At 38.4% G+C, this 24,091-nt stretch overlaps 1 protein-coding gene and 1 long non-coding RNA gene across 2 annotated transcripts; both read right to left on the reverse strand.

Moving 5' to 3' along the window:
• Positions 1 to 142: 142 nt before the first annotated feature.
• On the reverse strand, positions 143 to 4,811 carry LOC307028514. The gene is made up of 3 exons (XR_013805004.1): positions 4,697 to 4,811; positions 2,602 to 2,878; positions 143 to 934 (listed from the first exon to the last, which is right to left on the reverse strand). It is a non-coding gene; the product is annotated as an uncharacterized lncRNA (long non-coding RNA).
• Positions 4,812 to 5,704: 893 nt separating this feature from the next.
• On the reverse strand, positions 5,705 to 16,180 carry LOC307028509 (NACHT, LRR and PYD domains-containing protein 12-like). Its single transcript, XM_079663604.1, has 10 exons — positions 16,136 to 16,180; positions 12,607 to 12,889; positions 9,902 to 11,774; positions 9,389 to 9,562; positions 9,038 to 9,211; positions 8,546 to 8,719; positions 8,119 to 8,289; positions 7,555 to 7,728; positions 7,318 to 7,364; positions 5,705 to 7,117 (listed from the first exon to the last, which is right to left on the reverse strand). The coding sequence occupies exons 2-10, from the start codon at positions 12,878 to 12,880 to the stop codon at positions 6,549 to 6,551; spliced, it is 3,630 nt and encodes a 1,209-aa protein (XP_079519730.1). The 5' UTR covers positions 12,881 to 12,889; positions 16,136 to 16,180; the 3' UTR covers positions 5,705 to 6,548.
• Between the last annotated feature and the right edge of the window lie 7,911 nt (positions 16,181 to 24,091).

A 24,091-nucleotide genomic window follows, 5' to 3' on the forward strand; every position in this document is an offset into this window, starting at 1 on the left:
GTGATGACTACTTCCATTCTTGCAAGGATAATAAATACATGTATCCTGATTCCTGATATTGAAGACCAAGCCGGTGACGATTGATATTTTTCTAACAATTTACTTTCACACTGGTCACATGATTGTCTTGAAACTTTGGATTATTTCATCTGTTTATTGATTTTTTTCACAATAAATCAAAACCTGAATTATCAACAAAACATTAAATTAAAGGAGCAATGTGTAGGATTAATTTGCCTCTAGTAGGGAGCTTACACATGTTTAAAAAACTCAATACTTCTACTTCCAAAAGTACAGTGTGTAATTTCATCATTTTGACTTCCTCAAGGATAACATTATACCTTGAACTTTAACCTTTTGCTCATATATCCACTGTGCAATTGGTTGTGGGTCCTAATAGCCGGGAAGGCATGCTGGCTTCCAATCTGCAGCATGCAACCAGATGCAAAGCACATCCTGATATTTCAACATTCCGCATTTGACAAAACATATATTATATAACTTTAACGCCAAAATATCACCTCCTAAATCCTACAGAATGATCCTTTAAACAGAGAAGAGAACAAAACAAAAAAAACAGCTTTTCCACTGCAGTCAGGCGATTCATAATTGAATATTTTAAGTCAGAATTAGACACAGTGGATGATTTATCTGACTGTTACTCAATCATTGTGTTGGTCACAGTCCTCTGTTATGTTAAACTCAAGCTGGTGTCCTTCCTTCCTTCCTTCCTTCCTTCCTTTACTTCTATGGAAAAGTCTCATAATGTCAGTCCATTCGTTCCCCGGGAGTTTTCTGTTTGAGCGCGGCCCCCGAGCGCACAGAGCTCCTCATGGCGGTCTGCATCAGCCAGGTGGCCAGGTGGATGGAAACAAACGCCCCGCCGGCCGCCCACAGCCAGTTCCTCCTGAGCCAGCTCTGAGACCTCATACCTCTGCAGGGGGAAGGAGACACACAACACTCAGGAGAAAGTACACAACACTCTCTAAGACATGGATATCTTAATCTATCTGCATGGGGAAACAATACAGATACAGTTTGGACACACCTTCTCATTGTAGATTAATACTGAAGACATCAAAACTATGAAAGAACACATATGGAATTATTTAGTCATTTTAGTAATAATGACAAAAAAAGTGTTAAACAATCCAGAATATGTTTTATATTTTAGATTCTTCAAAGTAGCCCCCTCTTGCCTTGATGACAGCGTTGCACACTCTTGGCTTCTCTCAGTCAGCTTCATGAGGTAGTACTGTATGTATTGAATAATAAGATATGCTGTAAAGGTCGAAGCTTTTAAGGAAAGTTAGAAACAGGACTATCCTGTAAGATTGCGATGTCAGCGACCTTTCAATAATAAAAGAAACTAGGATAAAACCATTTTGATTAGTTTTATTTTTATTTGAATATTATTTAATTGTACTTTTTATTTTTCATTGTGTCTTGTCTTTTAGTATTATTTGTATATTTTTGTATGAAGTTTGCATCTACAATAGAATGTCTGATATGGTCAGACTTATTTTGCACACCATCACTAATCAAATAACCAATCCTGTGTGTGTATTTAAGCGACGAGAAAAAACAAAAACAACAAGACCAGAGAAGTCATGATTACAATATAATCCAGTTTCTTGAAAAAAGGTGACTGTCATACTGGAGGATATGTGAAAAAATATGTTGGTTTCTAATTTGAGAGAACCAACAAAAAACAACCAGCCCTTATAGACCCGACAGAGTAAATACTGTGTTTAATTGAATATTAAACTTGTTGTGTAAAAAACCTGCATTGACTTTCTATAGGGGTTTTACATTTGCCTCATTAGTTTGCCTAGAGCAGCATCTGGTGGACAGAAGAGGAACTGCAGCTGAAACACCTGAGCTGTGGTGGTTGTTTAAGCTCAGTACATGATACAGAGATACTTTATTGATCCACATTTGGGAAATTCTTTCGTCACAGAAGCAGAAGTGTGTTCAGACTTTATAATACAACACTGAAAATACTTTAAAAAGTGGAAAAGAGAATTACAAACGAAAAGAAAAACACTCAAAAGACACGTTTTACGCTGCTATGGACAGTCTTGCACTAATGTACATTTTCAAAGATATTGAAGTGACTGTTATTTTTGTATATATTGATTGTTGGGCTTTTATTTAGGTCTTAAATGTGTGCATATGTATAAACGTGTCTTTTGATTGTGTACATTACATTTAGCTGACGGTTTTATCCAAAGCGACTTACAGTAAGTGCATTCGACCAAGAATATATACAAACTAGAAGAAAACAGAATCATATAAGTACATCAGGTTTCATAGAGCCAAAACATTTCAAGTGCTACTCAACTGGCTTTAGATAAGCCAGTCCTTTATTAGTATATAAGTGCTCTGCTAGTATATACGTTTTTCTTTTCTTTTTTGTGTACACATATACATACATATAGCATACATATTTTTATATATATTTATTTTTGTATTCGGGATTGTGGGAAACGGTATTTTGATCTCTCTGTACACACAAAGTTGACTTTTGACTTTTGAAAATGAAAAACACTTTATCAACTATAAACAAAACGATAACCAGCTGCAGACAGAGTTTCGTACCTGAGCTTTGTTCACTCGCTTTTGGCAGCAGCCGGAGGAGCAGCAGGAGGAGCAGCAGGAGGAGCAGCCAGAGGAGCAGCCAGAGCTGAAGCAACAGCTGAAACAAAAGTGACGATGCTGGGTTCGGGGATGAATTCCTGTCGGTCTTTCTGCAGCAGAGGGTTTGCTCTAATGTTGAACCAGCCCCAGTGGATCAGCCCCACACTCGGGACCATCACAATCAACACTTTGTAGCTCTTCCAGAAATCAGCCAGACCCATGACAGGCAGGTTTTAAGCTGAGAAACACAAACAAGAAGGAATGTCAGCTGTACCTTCAAATTAAATATAGATCTATTGTTGTCCCTGTATCACCAACAAAATGTGGAACAAAAACGCCTGGCTCTAAAACTGCGATAGTAAAAATAATATAATAACCTTCTTGTTATTTTAGGACATTTTCAAAAGCCAAAGACTTTTAGTGTAATTGCAAACTTGTAACAATAAACCAATCAGTATATTTTAATGGAGATAGTAATCCACAATGAAAATAAGAATGATTTAAAAGTTCAACAGGAGCTCCACCTCAACCAGTAACATGCTTTGACATGAATACATGGGTAATCATTATGTAATGATATCATATACTGTATAACATGGGACCATTCTTTTTCAACACATGTCCTGATAATACTTACATACTTCGCCTTTTACTTGTAACAGATAATAATAACAGTGTGGTTTTAGTACCTTTAAAGTAAAGGGTGTGGATAGGAAGTAAAGACTGCAGTAATGGGAGATAGGTGTAACAAAAGCTGACTGAAATATTGCAATAAAAACTGGGGAGCAAGGTAAATATATTATGACGTGTTGTAAAGTAGATTTACTCAAGTACTGTACTTGTGATTTAATTGAGTATTTCTGTTGTACGCTACTTTGTACTTCTACTCCACTACAATTCAGAGGTACATGGTGTACTTTCAGAACCCAATTCAAAGTATTGGTCTTCACATATAGAGCTGTCCATGGCCAAGCCCCAGCCTACATTAATGACCTGATCCACCCTCACAGCACAACCCGGGCCTGAGGTCCTCTGAGCAAGGCCTCCTAAGGGTGCCCCGAACCAGGCTAAAAACCAAGGGTGACCGTGCCTTTGAGGCTTTGGAACGAGCTCCCCCAGGACACTAAGAGCCTCTGCCTCAATAGAGATTTTTAAGGGGCAGCTAAAGACCCACCTTTTCCGACAGGCCTTTGGATCGTCGGAGGAGGTGAGTTAGTAGCTGTCTTTCATTGGTGTTTTATCCTATGTGTTACCTGCTGTTGTTTTATGCCTTTCATTCTACATTTTATAGTTTTACTGTGAATTGTGTCCTGTACTGTAAAGCACTTTGTACATCCGTGTTGAGAAGGGTGCTATATAAATAAAGTTTTACTTACTTACTTTCAATCCACTACATTTATTTAATACCTTTAGTTACTTTACAGATTTGGATTAATGATGTCAAATCAATCCTTAAATAATGCTTTAGCTCCGCCTGGAGTAAATCCACAAGCTACCCTGCAGTATACACAGTCATTCAAACTAGCTGCACCTTTACCAGCTCTGATAACACTTTAATGATCAATCATTATAAAACATATCATATATATTATTCTGAAATGGACCAATCTGCACAATGAATACTTTTACTTTTGGTATATTTTGATGCTAAAACTGAATGCAGGTATTTTACTTGTAACAGAGTATTCCTACACTCTGGTACTTCTACTTTTACTCAAGTACAAGATCTAAGTACTTCTTCCACCTCTGATATTATGGCAGCATAAACTAGTTAGAAAGATACTGCAATTGTTAAATGCTACATCCTGTAGGAAAGCGTGAAACTGAACATGTGTGTTTTTGAAACGTTACATCAGTGACTTTAGGTTAACCTGCTAACAGTTGTGTAAGCTAACAAAGCTAGCAGTATGATGCTAGCAGGCTGTTAGCTGCCGACCCTGACTTGTTGAAGAGCTTTTTACGCAAATGAACAGCAGAAAACAAGCTAAACCATCAATGTATAATGATAAGTGAACAAGAAACGATATAATAATGATATATAATGATCTGCTCTCACCTTCAGAAATCAGCTGTTCCTTCAGTTAGACCATGATGAACAGATCCGGAATAAAGGCGACTGAGCAGCTGCCTGAACTATTTGTTAAATAATAGCATTTAGCTACCCTTTAAAGATTAAACAATTCATTATGAAATGCATAGCTTCTCTTATATTATAATGTGTTATTTATCATATGAAAAAATATGAGAAATTCTTAAACATTTCAATGATTGTACAATGTGTTGCAGTCAGGCAATATTGTTGGCGCCTATAACCGTCACGTGACTTTCAAGATTTGCCCAAAGTGTAGCTTCAGTGGTGGAAAGTACTTAAATACATTTACTCAAGTACTGTACTTTTTAGATATGTTTACTCTACTTGAGTATTTCTATGTTATGATATGTTGTACTTCTACCCCACTACAATTCAGACGTAAATTGTGTCCTTTCAATCCCCTACATTTATCTAATACCTTTATTTACTTTACAGATGTGGATTAATGATGTGAAATATAATCAAGTCTTAAATCAGACTGAAGTTCTACCTGGAGTAAATTCACAAGCTACCCTGCAGTATACAAAGTCATTCAAACTAGCCGCACCTTTACCAGCTTTGAGAACACTTTAATGATCAATCATTATAAAACATATATTATTCTGAAATGGACCAATCTGCATAGTGAGTAGCCTATTTTACTTTTGTACTTTAAGTGTATTTGTATACTAATACTTTTCTACTTTTACTTGAGTAACGTTTTGAATGCAGGACTTTTACTTTTAACAGAGTATTCCTACACTCTGGTACTTCTACTCAAGTACAAGTTCTTAGTACTTCTCACCTCTGCATTCACTCAAGTACTGAATCATTCTGAGGAACTTTTACTGTACTCAAGTATTTCCATTTAATGTGACTTTGTTCTTCTATTTCACTGTTTTACGAAAGAAATATGTTACTTACTTGAATTACGTCCAATAAAAAACATGTATCTCTTTATTACATAATTATATATTTATTGAACAAGGACCGTGCATACAAATACATTCATCTCAAAAAGAGGAGGGATGCTATATGCCAGATAGATAAAAGCTAACTTCCATCTGCAGTCTCCCCAGGCAGGTACACACATTACGACCAACAAACATTCAATTATTTCCTAGTGCCTATCAGACTAACAATAAAAAACAATCAAAATACAAATGCATGAAATATAAACACTAGTACATGTTTCAATATACAAATTAACAATTTATTTACATTTTGATTTACATTAAATGATTTTGAATGAGACCCTGTGACAACAACCACAAATCTATCTATCTATCTATCTATCTATCTATCTATCTATCTATCTATCTATCTATCTATCTATCTATCTATCTATCTATCTATCTATCTATCTATCTATCTATCCATCCATCTATCCATCCACCCATCTCTATCTATCCATCTATATATCTAATACATTGGTTTGAAGAAACAATCATATTTTGATATTATCATGTGGGTCTGAAAGCTGATTTTTTTGGACACCGATATTATGGACTACTAATTTGAGAAAAACGTCTTTATCGGACAAATCAGAACAAAACCATATTTAAAATGTGGTTTAAGGCACTAAAGATGTGTAGACATAAAGTGACACAATAAGAGAGCATAAGGTGAGTCAATACAAAGCACATTGCGTTCAGACTTTCTTTGCTCCTTGTGTTCACATTTTGTTGGTCTATCCTGGGTACTTTGGGAAATTGATGACCACAAAAAATGACATTACTAAATGATAAGAGTGTGCATCAGGAGGACAGACAACACTTTGTGACCGTGGACTTCTTTGCGGTGAAAAAGTACATGTGTGTTTTTCAGACTCTCCCTCCTACAGTGAAAACAGAGACACAGAGGGACTATATGGCAATAACCCAAGCCCAAAGCCGAATCCGGGATAAAGAGGTTCAGAGAATGTGGTTTGCAAAGTGTGGAGGTGGATCAGTGTGTCAGAGGAGACAATGTAGAAGGAAAGAGTTCCTGCAGGAAAGTCCACATACGCTGCCACTCTGTTAGAGACAGAGGAGGAGGAGGAGGAGGAGGAGGAGGAGTAAGGGAGGTATATACTTCTCTTGTTATGCCAGATTGAGTAACCTTCAACATCCGAGCACAACAGACTCCAGGAATGGTCATTCCCTCCAAACCTGGAGCGACCTCTGTTTCCTTTTCTTTCGATTCCACTGTAAGTCACTGATATGAAGACCCTTCCTCTCCACTCAACCTCCCAGTAACAGCGACCAGTCAGACCATTGCTGCACATCAGCTGAGGCCAGTAGTCAAACCTCTCTGGATGATCTTGATATGGCTGCTCCTCAGTCACTGCTGTCACCTTCCTGTTGTTGTCAGACAGCTTGAGGTTTCTGTTCATTGTGTACGTGTCCATTGTAAGTTCACAGGCATCTGACGAGAAACACAATGTCACACCAGTTTATCCTCGAACACACCTGATGGGTTTATTTGTTGCTTTAACAAAAGGCTGACTGTTCATTAAAACAGATCTTTAAAATGACTCATTTTTTTGAATCTTCTTCAAAACTGAGAATTGCTGCAGATAGATTGGCTTTTCTATTTTTCATAAATCAAAGTGAACACAAACTTACACTTCCTTAGACCAGGTTTTAGCATCTGCTCTCCACAATGTTCCACCCTGGAGGAAGTCAGAATAAACCTTGAGAAGCTTCCTCATCTTGGAGAATGATTGCTTTTGAGTTTGTATCCTCGCCATTGATTGCACACTTTATAATTAATTTGCACATATTGTAATTCAAATTGTAATGTTGTGGAATAGTCAGTATTTTCAGAGAGACAGTGCTTCAGTTCCCGATGTGTGTTTGCACCTGAGATTTTTCAGTCTCCAATGTGGATCCTCCCGTCCAGCAGACAGCAACTCTATTCCTGAGTCTCCTGGATGATTGTAGCTCAGATCCAGCGTCTTCAGATGTGAGGGGTTGGATCTCAGAGCTGAAACCACAGAAGTACAGCCTTCCTCTGTGATCAGACAGCCTGATAGCCTGGAGACACACACACACACACACACACACACACACACACACACACACACACACACACACACACACACACACACACACACACACACACACACACACACACACACACACACACACACACTTTCATGAAATCATTGTATGTCCAGTAATAGACAGGTATTTTCTGTGTTAAAGTTTTACTCGCTACAGGGTGTACTTTGAGGGTTTGTGACTCTGCAGACCGTTTACATGCATACAAAGCTACATAACACACAAGGGGACGGGTAATAACCAGAAAAGCTTGACATGGGACCTTTAAACTAAACACAGTATTTACTCTGTCGGGTCTATAAGGGCTGGTTGTTTTTTGTTGGTTCTCTCAAATTAGAAACCAGTAACAAGATGATTGATAACCTCATAGTCTCCAGCATACAGTGTGGACTCCCCAGTCCAGCAGAGAGCAGCTCCACTCCTGCATCCTGCAGGTCGTTGTTACTCAGATCCAGATCTTTCAGTCCAGAGGACTGGGAGCTGAGAATTGATGAAAGCTCCTGGCATTTCTTTTTAAGCCCAGTTTGACTCAACCTATAATGTAAAGAAGCAAAATGACATTCATATGTTTCAGTTTGGAGTCTCAGTACATTTCAAGTTTTGGAATGATACTACACATATTTGTTTTAAATGGCTGAATACATACACAGCTGTATGGTGTATTTATCAAGTGAATACGTTTTTAATTTGTTTGGTTCATCATGAAGTCATTTCAATTGAAAATCACACAATAAAATATTTGGTGTTTGAGGCACAATACAGCGTTTAACAAGTTTCAGTGAGATCTAACCTGAGGGTCTTCAGTGCACAGTTTGGACTCTCCAGTCCAGCAGAGAGCAGCTTCACTCCTGAGTCCTGAAGGTTATTGTTACTCAGATCAAGCTCTGTCAGAGAAGAGGAGTGTGAGCTGAGAACTGAAGACAGAGCTTCACAGCTTCTCTCTGAAAGATGACAACCACTCAGCCTGTGGGAGAGTTATTGCTAGTATCAAGCACTGAAACTGTTTATGTTGTGTACAATGTAAGAAAACCGATTTTAGGATTTCCTTATTCTGTTGAAAAGTTACTTATTGCAAATGGAGGATATTGCCTCTAGTTCCAGCTCTCTCAGACTAAAAGACAAGGAGCTTAGAATGAATGTGAGGTGTGATATGTTTCATTACATTTACTTAATTTAAACCGTCATTTAGGTGTCTTTCCGCTACTTTATAAAACACAAACAAAAAACCCTTGTGAAATGAGAAAACATGTTGCTCCCTAAAAGCAGAACTGGATGATCTGACCTGAGAGTCTCCAGTGTACAGTGTGGACTCTCTAGTCCAGCAGAGAGCCGCCCAACTCCTGAATCCTGCAGGTCGTTGTTACTCAGGTCCAGCTCTCTCAGACGAGAGGACTGTGAGCCGAGAACTGATGAAAGCTCCTGACAGCTTTGCTTTGTTAACCTGGCTTGACTCAACCTGAAAGAGAATTAGGTTTTGCTTTCACACTACAGATTCTTTACACATCTTCACATTCACAAATAAATGGTAGTCAAAACACAGCAGAAACAGATGAAACATTTGTTAGAAAAACACTTTATTTTCATCCTACTTTCTGCAACAGCACTACAAAAAAGCATCAGAGTAAGATCTGACCTGAGTATCTCGAGCGCACAGTTTGGATTCTCCAATCCAGCACAGAGCAGCTTCACTCCTGAGTCCTTCGGTTTGTTGTTACTCAGGTCCAGTTCCCTCAGACTACAGGAATGTGAGCCGAGAACTGACGACAGTGCGTCACAGCTTCTCTCTGAAAGATTACAGCCACTTAGCCTGAAGAAAATGAAGTTATTTAGACAAACACACAAGATACTTTTTGTATTTCTGCAAGGTTAGAAACCCATGTACATGTACATTTCTGATGTGGGGGGGGGGGGGGGGGGGGGGCAGGAGCTCCAACAAGCCATTTATGACAGAGAGTGAATACACATACTATACAGAGATGCTGTATGAGAAACCAATGTGAGTTTGGAAAATTGCACAATATAAATCTATTCTAGTAGACCTCAACAATGGAATTATGATCAGTAGAAATGGCCATGACATGGGACCTTTAACAACAACCTTTATACATGTGACACCGTTAGAAAATGCAGTAATCTGTGCACTTACAGAGCTTTTCCGGAGGCTTTGACAACTGGCAGCAGCCTCACAAGTGCCTCCTCTGAAGCAGAATATTTCTTCAGGTCAAACACTTCTAGATCACATTCTGATGAAAGTGTGACGAAGACCAGAGCTGACCACTGAGCAGGAGACAGCTTATCTGTGGAGAGACTTCCTGAACTCAGGAACTGTTGGATCTCATCCACTAGAGAACGATCATTCAGTTCATTCAGACAATGAAAGAGATTGATGCTTCTCTCTGGAGACAGATTCTCACTGATCTTCTTTTTGATGTATCCAGACGTTTCCTGATCGGTTGTTGAGGTTATTTTACGATTCAGAAGGTCTCTCAGGACAGTCTGATTGGCCGGCAGTGAAAGACCAAGGAGGAATCGAAGGAAGAGATCCAGATGTCCATTTTCACTCTGCAAGGCCTTGTCAATAGCAAATCTGTGAACCTCTGTCAAAGATGTTTTTCTGAAAAACATTCTCATTTTCTCAACTGCCCAAGTTGTTTGGCCTGGGTCACACATCACATTCTTTCTTCTGTCAATGACTGACCCCTCTACATAGAGAGCCGCAAAAAACTCCTGCACACTGAGATGGACGAAGCTAAACATCGTGCCTTCATCATGCTTCCTCCCACATTCCTCTTTGAAGATTTCTGTAAAAACTCCAGAGCACACTGAGGCTCTGCTGACATCAATGCCACTCTCTTTGAGATCTTTCTCATAGAAGACCAGGTTTCCCTTTTCCAACTGGCGGAAAGCGAGTTTTGCCAACGACTTCATGTATTGAATGCACTGGGTGTGGTCATACTTCTTTTTTGTCTGGTGAATCTGAAACATCAGGAACTCTGCATACATCTTAGTCAGGGTTTTTGGCAGCTCTCCCAGCCCTCTGCTTTTCAACATATCCTCCAGAACTGTAGCAGTGATCCAGCAGAAGACTGGGATGTGGCACATGATGTGGAGGCTTCGTGATGTCTTGATGTGGGAGATGATTCTGCTGGCCTGCTCGTCATTTCTGATTCTCTTCTTGAAGTACTCGTCCTTCTGTGAATCAGTAAACCCTCTCACCTCTGTCTCCATGTCAACAAAATCAGAATGGATCTGATTGGCTGCTGCAGGGCGTGTGCTTATCCAGAGGCGAGCAGAGGGAAGCAGGTTCTTCTTGATGAGATTTGTCAACAGCAAATCCACTGACATTGACGCTGTCACATCAACGTTAACTGCCTCGTATTCACTAGTAGAGCAGTTCAGATCAAGGCGGCTCTCATCCAGTCCATCCAAAACAAACAGAAGTTTAAACTTGCTCTTGTCATAGTTGGTGTTTCCTGATGACTGCAGAGTTGTAAATATGTGATTCAAAGCTTCTTCCTTCATGTCTCTGGTTTCCTGGATGCATTCCTGAATGAGCTTTACCAAACTAAACTTTTCTCCCTTAAACAAATTCAGTTGGCGGAAGCTGAAAGGGAAAATGAGATGTACGTCTTGGTTGGTTCTTCCTTCAGCCCAGTCCAACACAAACTTGCGTACAAGGAATGATTTGCCAATTCCTGCAATGCCAATGGTCAGTACTGTTCTTATGGGTTTATATCTTCCACAGGGGGGTTTGAACATGTCACTGTGTTTAATTGTCTTCTCTGTTCCTGCTGGCTTCACCACCAACGCCTCGATCTGCCTGACCTCATGCTGTGTGTTGATGTTTACGTCCCCCCCAGCTGTGATGTACAGCTCTGTGTAGATATCATCAAGACGTTGCTCATCCTTTTTCTGTGACCACCCTTCTTGTGCGCACATAAACTTGTCCTGGAAATGTGATTGAAGCACGTTTTGGTAATATGTGATGGGCTGTGGCTCTGGTACTGGAACGATCACATCTGTGTGACATTGAAGGAAAAATCGACGATATAGAATCAGTCCACAGATGCATCTATTCTCACAATCATCAGTAAACAACTTGCTTTGGGTTTACCGAAGGTTTGTTTCTCAAGAAAATACAAAACTGCAAACAAACTTGAACATAAAGGTTGAGCAAGTTGTCTCGCTTGCTCTATGGGAAAACCATTGGAAGATCCCTGGAAGATTCAAGTATATTTGGACGTGGACCACTGAGCAACTTTTATAGGAATGAATGGGGCCCGCTGTTCTTTAGGAACATGTTAAACTTGTACTCAGTTATAATGCTGTCATAATGTCTTACAACAGCAGTGTGACCACACATTTCAAATAATTACACTTAATTATTAAAAACCTTTTACTATATACCAGAGAAAACCGCAGCTTTACCTTCCCTCTGAAAGAAGGTAGTCCCTCTGCTCTCTGAAGTCTCTCCAACATCTTTGACAGCATCTGAGACTATGAGAGAGAGGTTATGTGTTATTTCATCATTTTGACAAATTATTAATCATTAAGGTTATCAGCGTTTTCAAGCAGCTGATCAGCGTTCTTCCAGCATCCCAAAGACTTTAAAAGTCTGCACAATGTTGACTTATTCTTATGCTCAGGGTAACTCTTACTTCTTTAACAACAATGCTACTTCTTTATTTCAGGTCATCGACACATTAACCTCACATACATAACTCATTGGTGATTACCCCAACACATAAAATACCACACTAAAAATATCCTGCTCCCCTAAAATAGTAGTGTGTTGCCCATGTCAAACAACTGCTTTTACCAAAAAATGCAAAATAAAACAGTGTAACTTGCCTTCTGGTCCTGAGCTGGCATATGAAAGCCTCTGCACCAGATCATTTCTGGGTATCTTCTCTAAAACCTTCTTGGTCAGCTTGAGTGCTCCATGGAGTTTGTAGGTGTTCACCATCAGATCCACTGTGTCCCGCATCTCTGCATTCTCCAGCTTGGACTCTTTAATGGCTTGGTCGCCTTCCAGGACTCCAGGCCGCTGCAGATACCACTTGAAGGCCTTAAATTCATTTTCTTTCAAATCTTCCAAAGTGTTTAAAAGGTCTTCTGCATTCATTGTCGCTCTCTGCTGAAATAAGGCAGGTGTTTACAACCTCAAAGTCTGTAACAAAAAAGTTCTGATTGGCCAACATGATTGGTATGTAGACTCTGGCCATTTAAAGCTCCTAGTGGTCTTTAGTTTCATTTTAAATAGAGCCATCCTTGACTTAGGGCTGCTCAATTAATCGTATTTTAATCGCAATTACGATTTTGGCTTGCAACGATTACGAAAACAACGTAATCGAAATAAAACGATTATTTTTTTATTATTATCATTTTCTTTTTTTATAATCTTTTTTTTATTATTGGTTTTTCAGTTGAATTATACTTAAAGTTCGTGGTAATCAACTGTTAAAAACATACTGTTCAAAAAATGTTTTTCAATAAATGGATGTTTTCAAAGTAAATGGATCGTTTTTAATAATCGTGATATCAATTATTGACCCAAAAAATCGAGATTATGATTTTTGCCATAATCGAGCAGCCCTACCTTGACTATAAGCACCATGAAATGAAAGTTGTAAAAGAGCAGGAGGAATAAAACAAAAACAATTGTTAAGGAGTTAAAGTCTGTCACTTCTAAAAAGAGACTATGTTGACACCAGACACCACTTGACAAGAAAGGTAACATCATCATTCAAAATGTACTTTACGGTTCACATGTCTAAATATGATTCAAACAATAGTTCTTAGAAGTTAACTGAAGAAAGATTGTTTTTAGATTGGCCGCTGTTTATACCTATAGTCATGTTTTAAAGTTTAGCACCTCTAGTGGTCGTGTAAGAAACAACAATTTGCGACATATGCTCCCATTGATTGCAAATGCTCCGGAGGGTCGTATATTCACAAATAACCCTCTCTGGAAAATCCTAAATTGTAGAATAGTTTGGCCATTAAAATGCTTTTTGATTTGATTTCTAGCGAGAAGTGTATATTGTATTTTTAGAATCCACGTCCATTGGATGTGTAGGATCTATAGTTTGATAGATATTACAAAGATGATTTGAGATCTCGCCAGAACGTGAACTACGTATTTACGCAGCGTCCATGTAAAGTTGGCGTCAACCCTCACGGGGTGAAAACTGTATTTCCGGTCTCAACGTTTTCATAATAAAACCGAAAGTATTCCCCTCACTGTCAAATGATTACACAGTGATATCTGCATTACTCATCCACTAAAAAACATCAGTTTATCCTTGATAATTACACAAAATTGATTGTTTTAAATTGTGTACAATGCTTTTGTGTTTTTAACCTTCGATTCGGAGAAACATCCGCTTTGCTGTAATAATAATCATAAATCTAATCGATAGATTTATGATTAGAAAATTATAAAAGTAAATATGTGGATATTATCCGGCTGAACAAAACGTGATCCGTCTCTTAAATGTGTTTCAACCACATACCTTATTTCGAGCTATTTTACAAAATCCTATGGAGAAATTGCATTGGTTTTTGTCGAAGGAACCGGAAGGAGTTTACTTCCGGGTTTTAGGACGCGTCACTGCGGTTCTCTATTTGTGAATATACGACCCACCGGAGCGTTTGTAGTCAACGGGAGCACTAGAGGTCTAAAACTTTAAAACGTGTTAGGTCGTAATAAGCGCTTGAACAATCGACCTATTTGGTCGTATTAGTTGGAGGACTTGTTGGTTTAGACCGGGGGTCTCCAACCTTTCTTCATCTGAGAGCTACTTTGAAAGAATGAAACTGGCCAAGAGCTACTTGCATCACATCGCTTACATTTCTTCAAATAGCACTCACCAGCTGAATTAAGCTACTTTACACGTGTGAAATTGCAATACCCAAAGCTTATCAAAAGTCTTAAATTCACATCAAGGTCCAAGAAAACGAAAATTTTTTAACTTCTTATTACAGTATGGCCCACATTGTAAATACATCAACTTAATCACCACCTAAGCATCTTATGGCACATGTGTAAAATAAGTGGCATTCACTCTTTTTCACAGCTAGTGAGATGACTGGCGCTGCATGGAGTCCACCATAGAGGTGTATGTGTACCCACTTAGGTTCACTCCAATAGTCATTTAAATGTTCATCAGTCAGTCTTGTTCTGTATTTAGATTTCATGACATTCATGTCAGAAAAAGCTGCATCACAAAGGTCTGTAGAGCCAAATAAAGCAGACATTTTCAGTGCTGCTTGGTGAATGTATGTTCTTATAGTTTTCTGGGTCTACAAGGCTCCAGAAATGTTGTGAGTTTTGCAGAGACTTAAGCTGAACATGATTTTGGAGATTTATAACCACCATCTCCATCTCCACAAGATTGACACTGAATAGTTCAGCCATCTTCTTCTTCTTCGTCTTGACATTAAATTATAAACCATAATAAATCAATTGTATGGGTCTAGTCTCTCTATATGTGTGTGAAATTGTTCCGCCCTCAAAAACAAAAAACTAATACTTCTGCAGTCTAGCTGCAGCTTCTAGCAACGGTCTTCTATTAAAAAAAGGACACTGAATGTCCTGACTCCTGAATGTGGCATCACACAACCTATGGTCTGAACACAGGAGACAACAGGAGTATTTACAACAGTATATACAAAAAAAATACTGCATGTGGGTGCACACTTACATTCTCTATACTGTTACATAAGTTCCATGAATGTATGAGATTAAGTTAACTTTATCATCTCAATCAGTGATTAAGTGAATAATAAAGTTTCTATCAGGTTACAATCAGCCTGTCACTCATTCTTTTTAGGGAGGGGGCGGGGTTTGGAGGAACAGAGGAGACGGTGGTGAAGCTTTTTTCCTTTTCCCTAAGTATTTATCAACTGAAAATAACAAGAGGTAGAGGACATTCATACTCTGCTATCCAACACTTGATTAAATCCACCAAAGAACCTTACATGGTGCTAACACGAGTATTTTTTAAAACATAAATCCATGTGTGTCTGTGCCGCAGAGATACAGGTGCATTTATTGTCGTCGGATTTTTTCTACACAGTCTGTGAACCGCGAGCTGCGAGCTACTGAAAAGCTGCCCGCGAGCTATCGACGTGTTGGAGACCCCTGGTTTAGACATAACCCAAAGCATTGAACAAAGTCAAAATGTGACCTGATGATGGAACTAGATGAAAAGTGAGGTGTTTACCAAATGTATAAAACATCTTTACAGTATAAAGAGGGAAATTGCAAACCAATCCTGTTATTACTGAAGGCTTTAGTGTTGAGACAGAGAGCTGTTTACATTTTACATCACAATCACATTACATTAGCATTAACATAACGCAACAAAACAATTACCTGATATTTGGGAGAATATTATATAACGTGTAGACAACACAAAAGTCCAGTCTCTGCTGTCTTGTTTCTGCATTTCAGTCAAATTAAGGGTTTCATGTTTTAAGGAAATTATAAATGAGGAAATGAAGTCAGAGATTTCAACTTCTGCTCATTTAGGTTCCTCTTTGTTTTGTAACTTCCTTTATTACCTTTATATATACAGTTTATTACATGGCTTAGCTTTAGTTGAATACTCGATTCTGATTGGTCAATTCAGAACACGTGACACGTTGTTACAGTTTTTCTCGATTGCTGACACACATTTTTTTTTAAATTGCTCGATCACTTTCTCAGAACACTAAACACAATTCACAAAACCACACACCCAAAGTGCTAAACACCTCATTTCTCCTGCTAAATGAAGAACTGCACTCAAAACTACATAAACACTTACCAAATGCAAACTTTTGCACCAAATATAACACACTTCATTCATAATACTAGATTGTTTGACCACCCAACTACACACTGCTGAGCATAATCTAAAGCACTTTCATCTGTTATGGGCTATGCTCTGTACATAGAGGTTTCTGCTTGAGTTTACAGAAATACAGTAAATGAATACATACAAATGAGTTGGTAAAAAAAATCATATTTTCTTCAAAAATAACATTGTGCAACATGCATCTCAGCACATAGTTACTATAGTGTGATGGCATTGTTTGCCAAAACCCAGTTTCTAACTGCTGCTTTCTGTTCCTCATTGGAAATCCTTAACCTTCCACCTGCACCTCTTTTTTTCTCAGTACTTCAGAAAAATAACGAAGATATAGTGGTTGGTCAGTGTCTGTGTTGCATAAAAGTAAGTTTACCACAGTAAATTGTTCAGGATTTGTGTACAGTTACGTTACAACCCAGTCTCACGGCATTTCGTGTTATAGTCACGACATTTACAGTTTTTCTCGATTGCTAACACACATTTCTTTTTTAATTGCTCAGTTTGTCAGAACACTGAACACAATTCACAAAACCACACACCCAAAGTGCAAAACACCTAATTTCTCCTGCTAAATGAAGAACTGCACTCAAAACTACATAAACACTTACCAAATGCAAACTTTTGCACCAAATATAACAAACTTCTTTCATAATGCTAGATTGTTTGACCACCCAACTACACACTGCTGAGCATCATCTAAAGCACTTCCATCTGTTATGGGCTATGCTCTATACATAGAGGTTTCTGCTTGAGTTTACAGAAATACAGTAAATGAATAAATACAAATGAGTTGTTGAAAATATAGTATTGTGCAACATGCATCTCAGCACATAGTTACTATGCTTCGGATCTCTCTAAGTGATGCATTGTTTGCCAAAACCCAGTTTGTAACTGCTGCTTCCTGTGCCTCATTGAAAATCCTTAGCTTTCCACCTGCACCTCTTTTTTTTCAGTCCTTCAGATAAACAACAAAGATATAGTGGTTGGTCAGTGTCTGTGTTGCATAAAAGTAAGTTTACCACAATACATTGTGCAGGATATTTGTACAATTATAGTATGCAACATGCCAACAATTACAGTTTTTCTCGATTGCTAACACACATTTTTTTTTAAATTGCTCAGTTTCTCAAAACACTATAAACACAATTCACAAAACCACACACCCAAAGTGCAAAACGCCTAATTTCTCCTGCTAAATTTTAGAACTGCACTCAAAACTACATAAACACTTACCAAATGCAAACTTTTGCACCAAATATAACACACTTCATTCATAATACTAGATGGTTTGACCACCCAACTACACACTGCTGAGCATAATCTAAAGCACTTTCATCTGTTATGGGCTATGCTCTGTACATAGAGGGTTCTGCAGAGAAAGATTGCTTGAGTTTACAGAAATACAGTAAGTGAAGAAATACAAATGAGTTGTTGAAAAAAATCACATTTTATTCAAAAATAACATTGTGCAACATGCACACAGCTCATAGTTACTATGCTTCGGATCTCTCTAAGTGTGATGGCATTGTTTGCCAAAACCCAGTTTGTAACTGTTGCTTCCTGTGCCTCATTGAAAATCCTTAGCCTTCTACCTGCACCTCTTTGTTTCTCCGTCCTTCAGATAAACAACAAAGATATAGTGGTTGGTCAGTGTCTGTGTTGCATAAATTTACCACAGTAAATTGTGCAGGATGTTTGTATGCAACATGCCAACAATTCAGTTACAGTAATGAAGTAAATGCGTTTCACACAACAGATATAAGCACTGATATATCATGAATTATGCAGAGCTCAGCTAAAAACTGGGAACTAACCTGTTTTCAAGTCTAAGTGTCCGGATTACAGAGGCAACAGTACATCGGATTAGATTAGGCTGAACCCTCTGTCCAGCCTCTCTCATCGCCAAACCATGGTTGATAACATTTCATTTCCTTGGAGAGTATTCTTCTTTGTCCACGTCCTCTCCCTCCAGCTCTACCTCTACCTCTCATTCCTCCTCCTCTCACTCTCAGCTCAGATCTTCCTCTTGCTTCCATGTTGGCTTCCATTGTTGCTGTAAGAAAATACTCACCTGTGGTCTTTTTATAGTGCTAACATCCTGATTGATGAGCCAACAATTATGCCATCAGGTGTTTGGACAGATGGAACGTGTTTCTTGATCATTGGTCCGTGTGTGAGGCATTTTGAATATCAGTGTTTTAAACCTGCTAACACGTGACTTTATGTCAGATTCCTGTGTTTTACGTGGAGAGACGTGTGCAGTGGTTTGCAAAAAGTGTCATGTTGATTTGCAAATTGTGTGAAAAGCTGAAAATGTGTTTACAGTTTTGGAGATTTGAGCCGATGTTTTGCTCTTTGAGTGTCAGTTAAAATAATTGTGCTTTATGTAGAATTTTAGTGTGTTAGCAATCGAGAAAAACTGTAAAACAGCGGAGAAGTAACGGGGCAGAAACCGTCAACCGTTTCTGCCCCGTTACTTCTCCGCTGTTTTCTTGTCCCTCTTGTCTTTTTCTTTTCTTCGCTGGGGACTCATCAGCCACTAACCATTCATCCAAATGACTGTGCTCTCCAAATATATTAAAAATGAATATTAAAATCCTCTGTGTTGCTCTCAGACGGTAGACAACGGAAAACAAAAGACAAGCTTTCGGCCAAACTGCAGTAAAATCGACCGGACTTCTTTCTGCAGATGTGAGCGTCCTTAACAACGGTCAATAAATCCTTGACAGCGGTCTGTACTACTGGATTAACAACGTGTCACGTGTTCTGAATTGACCAATCAGGATCGAGTATTCAACTAAAACTCGTAATAATACTAAAACATAACCGCATGATATGACTCATCTTGTCATTTACCTTACCCATTTAGCAAACAATGTGTTGATCTAACACCTGCTTGTGACTGTGAGATCATTTGTGACATTGTCAAATTGTTTCAGGTGGTAGAAGTACTCAGATCTTGTACTTGAGTGAAAGTAGAAGTACAAGAGTGTAAGAATACTCTGTTACAAGTAAAAGTCCCGCGATCAAAATGTTACCCAAGTAAAAGTAAAAATGTATAAGCATCAAAATATACTTAAAGTACTAAAAGTAAAATTAGTCATTCTGCAGATTGGTCCATTTCAGAATAATATGTGTGATATATGTTTTATAATTATTGATAATTAAAGTGTTATCAAAGCTGGTAAAGGTGCAGCTAGTTTTAATGACTTTGTATACTGCAGGGTAGCTTGAGAATGTACTCCAAGTGGAACTAAAGTCTGATTTAAGAGTTGATTGTATTTCACATCATTCATCCAGATCTGTAAAGTAACTAAAGTTATCTAATAAATGTAGTGGAGTACAAGTACACTTTCAACCTCTGAATTGTAGTAAAAGAACAAAGTAGCAAAACATTGAAATACTCAGTACAGTACTTGAGTAAATGTACATAGTAGTTAACACCACTTCAAAAGTAACAGTGGTTAACTGTGTGTGATCCTGCCAGTATGAAGAAACATGAAATAAATAATTTGAGGGACTTCAGAAAAAGGAGAAATGTCCTTGCATTGGCACACTGTGTGTTTGTCCGTGGGAAGGCGTCAGGTGCTGCAGCTGAAATGAAACACGTCAGACTTTCGAAGGTGGGAAGTCTGGCGGCTGACTGATAAGAACAACACACGACACCAAGGCTACGCTCACATGTCGAAACTGTTTCAAAAGAAAACTGTTAATTAATGACTAAAGTGGTCGACAATCAGTCCTCTACCCTCCAGGAACAACTTTAAAACGTTTCTTCATTAATATGCAGCTCTGGAGATGTTTCTGAGCTGAAGAAGACTCTAAATATGTGTGGATATAACATTTATGAGAAGTGAAACATGCAGTAAATACATGCATTTCAATCCAAGATGGCGGTAAAAGTATCCTAGGAGTGGTCTGTTTGGGCTTTTCCCATAAAAAGAAATATCTCTGGATTCTCTTGTGCATAAAACAAAGATACCCAAATGAAGAATATCAATAGTGATCAGAATATGAATCCTAATGATTTTAATATCTAACTTGCTATTGGGAATCACGACCATGTTAAACTTTCACAAATCAAGTAAAATAATGCAATATCAACTCTTTGTCTTGTCGTGACATTTTGTACAAACATTCATAATCCTCAGAGGATGAACCTTATTAGATTTCGGTGATCCTGTGATTTTTTCTTGTACAATCATGACGTTGAGAAATTTCAATCTGATTAATTGATAAAATCCTAAATCGCCTAAACAATGCATTGTAATAGCTGCATGGTAGCACTGCATGTCTTAAAATGTAAGGTCAGTGCCATAAAAATGGTCCTACTCCTCTGGAAAACACCAACAAATGCTGAAATGCTCAAAGATTCAAGTAAATCAGTTTTTTCCTATTCAAAGATAATGCACTTTTAATCAAATATTTGCAGTTTTGTGTTAAAAAATAAAGGTTATTTTACATTCAAATGTTTAAATCCCGGGAAACTTCAACTCTGATCACCAGTAAGAGCAGACAGTTGAGGGTGAGGTCTCGGGGGTGGTGTTGGCTGGAGGGTGTGTGTGTGTGTGTGTGTGTGTGTGTGTGTGTGTGTGTGTGTGTGTGTGTGTGTGTGTGTGTGTGTGTGTGTGTGTGTGTGTGTGTGTGTGTGTGTGTGTGTGTGTGTGTTGGGGTCAGCGTGGTGCTCCAGTACTGACTCACAGCTCTCCTCAGCCTGGCTGCCTGCATGTGTCAATGCCTGAGGTAAGATACATCTTTTATTTTTTAAATATAATCTTCCTAGAATAGCTCTATCTGACTGAGATAGTCTCGATGATAGTTGGCGACTGCTTTGTGTTTTTTTCACTGAGTTGGTTTTTGAACGCACCACCACATGTTCACGGAGCCTTTTTCTTTTTCCGCTAAAATAGACTTTAGAATATTAATTAAGAGTGTTTATAAATAAGGTTATATATCCCTTTCATGTCATGTGTTGAAACCATGTGCTTAACATGTTTCATGTGCAGAAGTTAGTAATCTGAAGTCACTCTGGTTGACAAGTGGAGAGAGAAAATAATCTGTTTCTCTCCTGATAATTGTTGTTCGGTTGTTCATAGACTCTTAACCTGTGTCAAATGTGCTGTATGTAAAACTGTGGTTTTTGATTTATGATGCATTAGTAAAAAATACCTCCTCAATAGCTTCTACATGTAGGGCAAAGACCACCAAAAACAAAAAATGGAAAAATCTTTATCCAAAAACTTATTTTAAAATGGGCTGTGGCCAAAAAATTCAAATGTAATTCCTGTAAATAGCACTTTAAATGTTTTTGGCTTATTTGAAGCGAAATTACTTTCCAGATTCTTGCTGTTTTGAGTATATTCATTGTAGGTTGCACTTATTTTAAGTGGCTTTATACAACCCAAATGCCAAGTGAAATGTAATGTGTTGGAATTTTAAATATACTTCTAAACATAAGACACAGTGAAGTCCTGAGAAACCCTGTTATGCATTTACATAATTATATTATTTCTCAGAGTTCATACTTCGGGCTTCTTTCTCTCATTGTGCAGACTCCATGCTCTGTTAACATGTCATTTAAAGTTTGAGGCTTCAGTGGTGAAACATGATGATGTGGTGACAAACCAAAGCTATGATGTTTATGCAGTTTGACCAGAAACAGTCTGATGAAAAGTGTATGTGGAGCACAGCGAGGGGTCGACACGCAGAGACACATCTGTCGGCCGAGGAAGACGATGGACGGCTCTTTGAAGACGAGGGCGAGCGCTTTTTAACTCGGTGTTTCTGCGAGGGCTTTTAGAGTGCACCTCAGCAGAACCAAATCACATTGTCTTTATTTTTTCTGTTTTCCATGCAGGGACAATAGAGCAGCCGAGGGGGTCCATGTTGGGTTTCTACTGTCCGCTGCTGGGACACCCCATGGCTCTAATTGAGGCTTTGTCCCTGAACGTCTCGCCTCGTTAGAGCCTGCAGAGCCTGCAGGCCGGAACAAATCCAACATGGCATCTGTGCCCAGGTCTGGTGTACCCTGTGTGTGTAAGAGTGTGTGTCAGAGTGTGTGTTTGTGAACTCTATATTTTGAGAGAAACATTTGATTTCTCTGACCTTCAGTTACGCTTACACAGAACTATTTGAAAAAATACATATCTACATGTTTAAAAGTCCATACAACTTAAACATTTAAACACATATTTATATATATTTAAACATGCTACTTTTTTGTAAACATTTAACAACCGACCTCTTTAAGGATGAAGTCATAAAAAACATGCATCCATGAAGAAAATGCTCAAAAATTACTACCATTTAGAGTAAACATGTCAAATGTGTGTTTGCTTGCTTTCAGTGCAAGTTGTGAATTAAACATTCTCATTGTTGCTATATATAACTGTGAGTTTGTGTGTGTGTGTGTGTGTGTGTGTGTGTGTGTGTGTGTGTGTGTGTGTGTGTGTGTGTGTGTGTGTGTGTGTGTGTGTGTGTTTCCAGCGCCTACGGTCGCCTTGTTAATCTCTGCAGGCAACTGTGATGTCACGTTTTCTCACAATCACCTGCAAAGATGATCCAGTCGCCCTGCTCAGATCAGCACACTGTTTATGTCCGCTAACCAAGTACATTTAAAGGTATATTTAAAGTACTGTCAAATTGTGTGGAAACTGCTGTGGTCCAGTTTAATCTCAGCTGGCAACTGTGAGCTTTGAACACCTCACAGAGCCGGCTAAGGTTCTCCTGAACGCAGCACCATCATTTCCTAAAGGGCACCAGCACAGACACCAGGGGGCGACTTGTCAGTGCCTTATTTTTCCACTCAAACATCATCAGCCATAATAATACAGTCAATTAACAGCCATGATGTCATGATGATTTAACAATTTCATTCTTACTTTTGCTGTTTTTTTCATTTAAGTCAAATATATATATATATATATAAAGCATGCCTCTCAGGGAAAGAGAGAAAAAGTGAAAAGTAAAATGTTTTTTGAAGAAAAAAAGATTTTTTAAGTCTTTCTCACATTTGTTTGTGAATTTCATGGCTCATTTATTTTTGTTCAATTCAAGAAAAAGTTATTTATAATATTTAGTTTATTTTAACATCCTTATATTGGATGAAATAAGTAGACATTAAAGGTCCCATGTCATGGACATTTCCACTGATCATAATTCCATTGTTGAATTACTAGAATCTACTAGAATAGATTTATATTGTGCAATTTTCCAAACTCACATTGGTTTCTCATACAGCATCTCTGTGTAGTATGTGTATTCACTCTTTGTCCTACACGGCTTGTTGGAGCCCCTGCAATTTCCCCTATTGCACCTATGCATAGTGTCCGTCAAATTGCACATATCCCTATTGTATCCATACATATTTACACATAATGTACTTCCCCTATTTAACCTTCTCGATTGCACAAACTACACCTTAAACATTGCCCTCCCAACAACTCCTAACACAGCATAATCACAATTGTTTCTGACTG

The sequence above is a fragment of the Notothenia rossii genome, assembly GCF_949606895.1.
Source record: "Notothenia rossii genome assembly, chromosome: 1".
Lineage (NCBI taxonomy): Eukaryota > Metazoa > Chordata > Actinopteri > Perciformes > Nototheniidae > Notothenia > Notothenia rossii.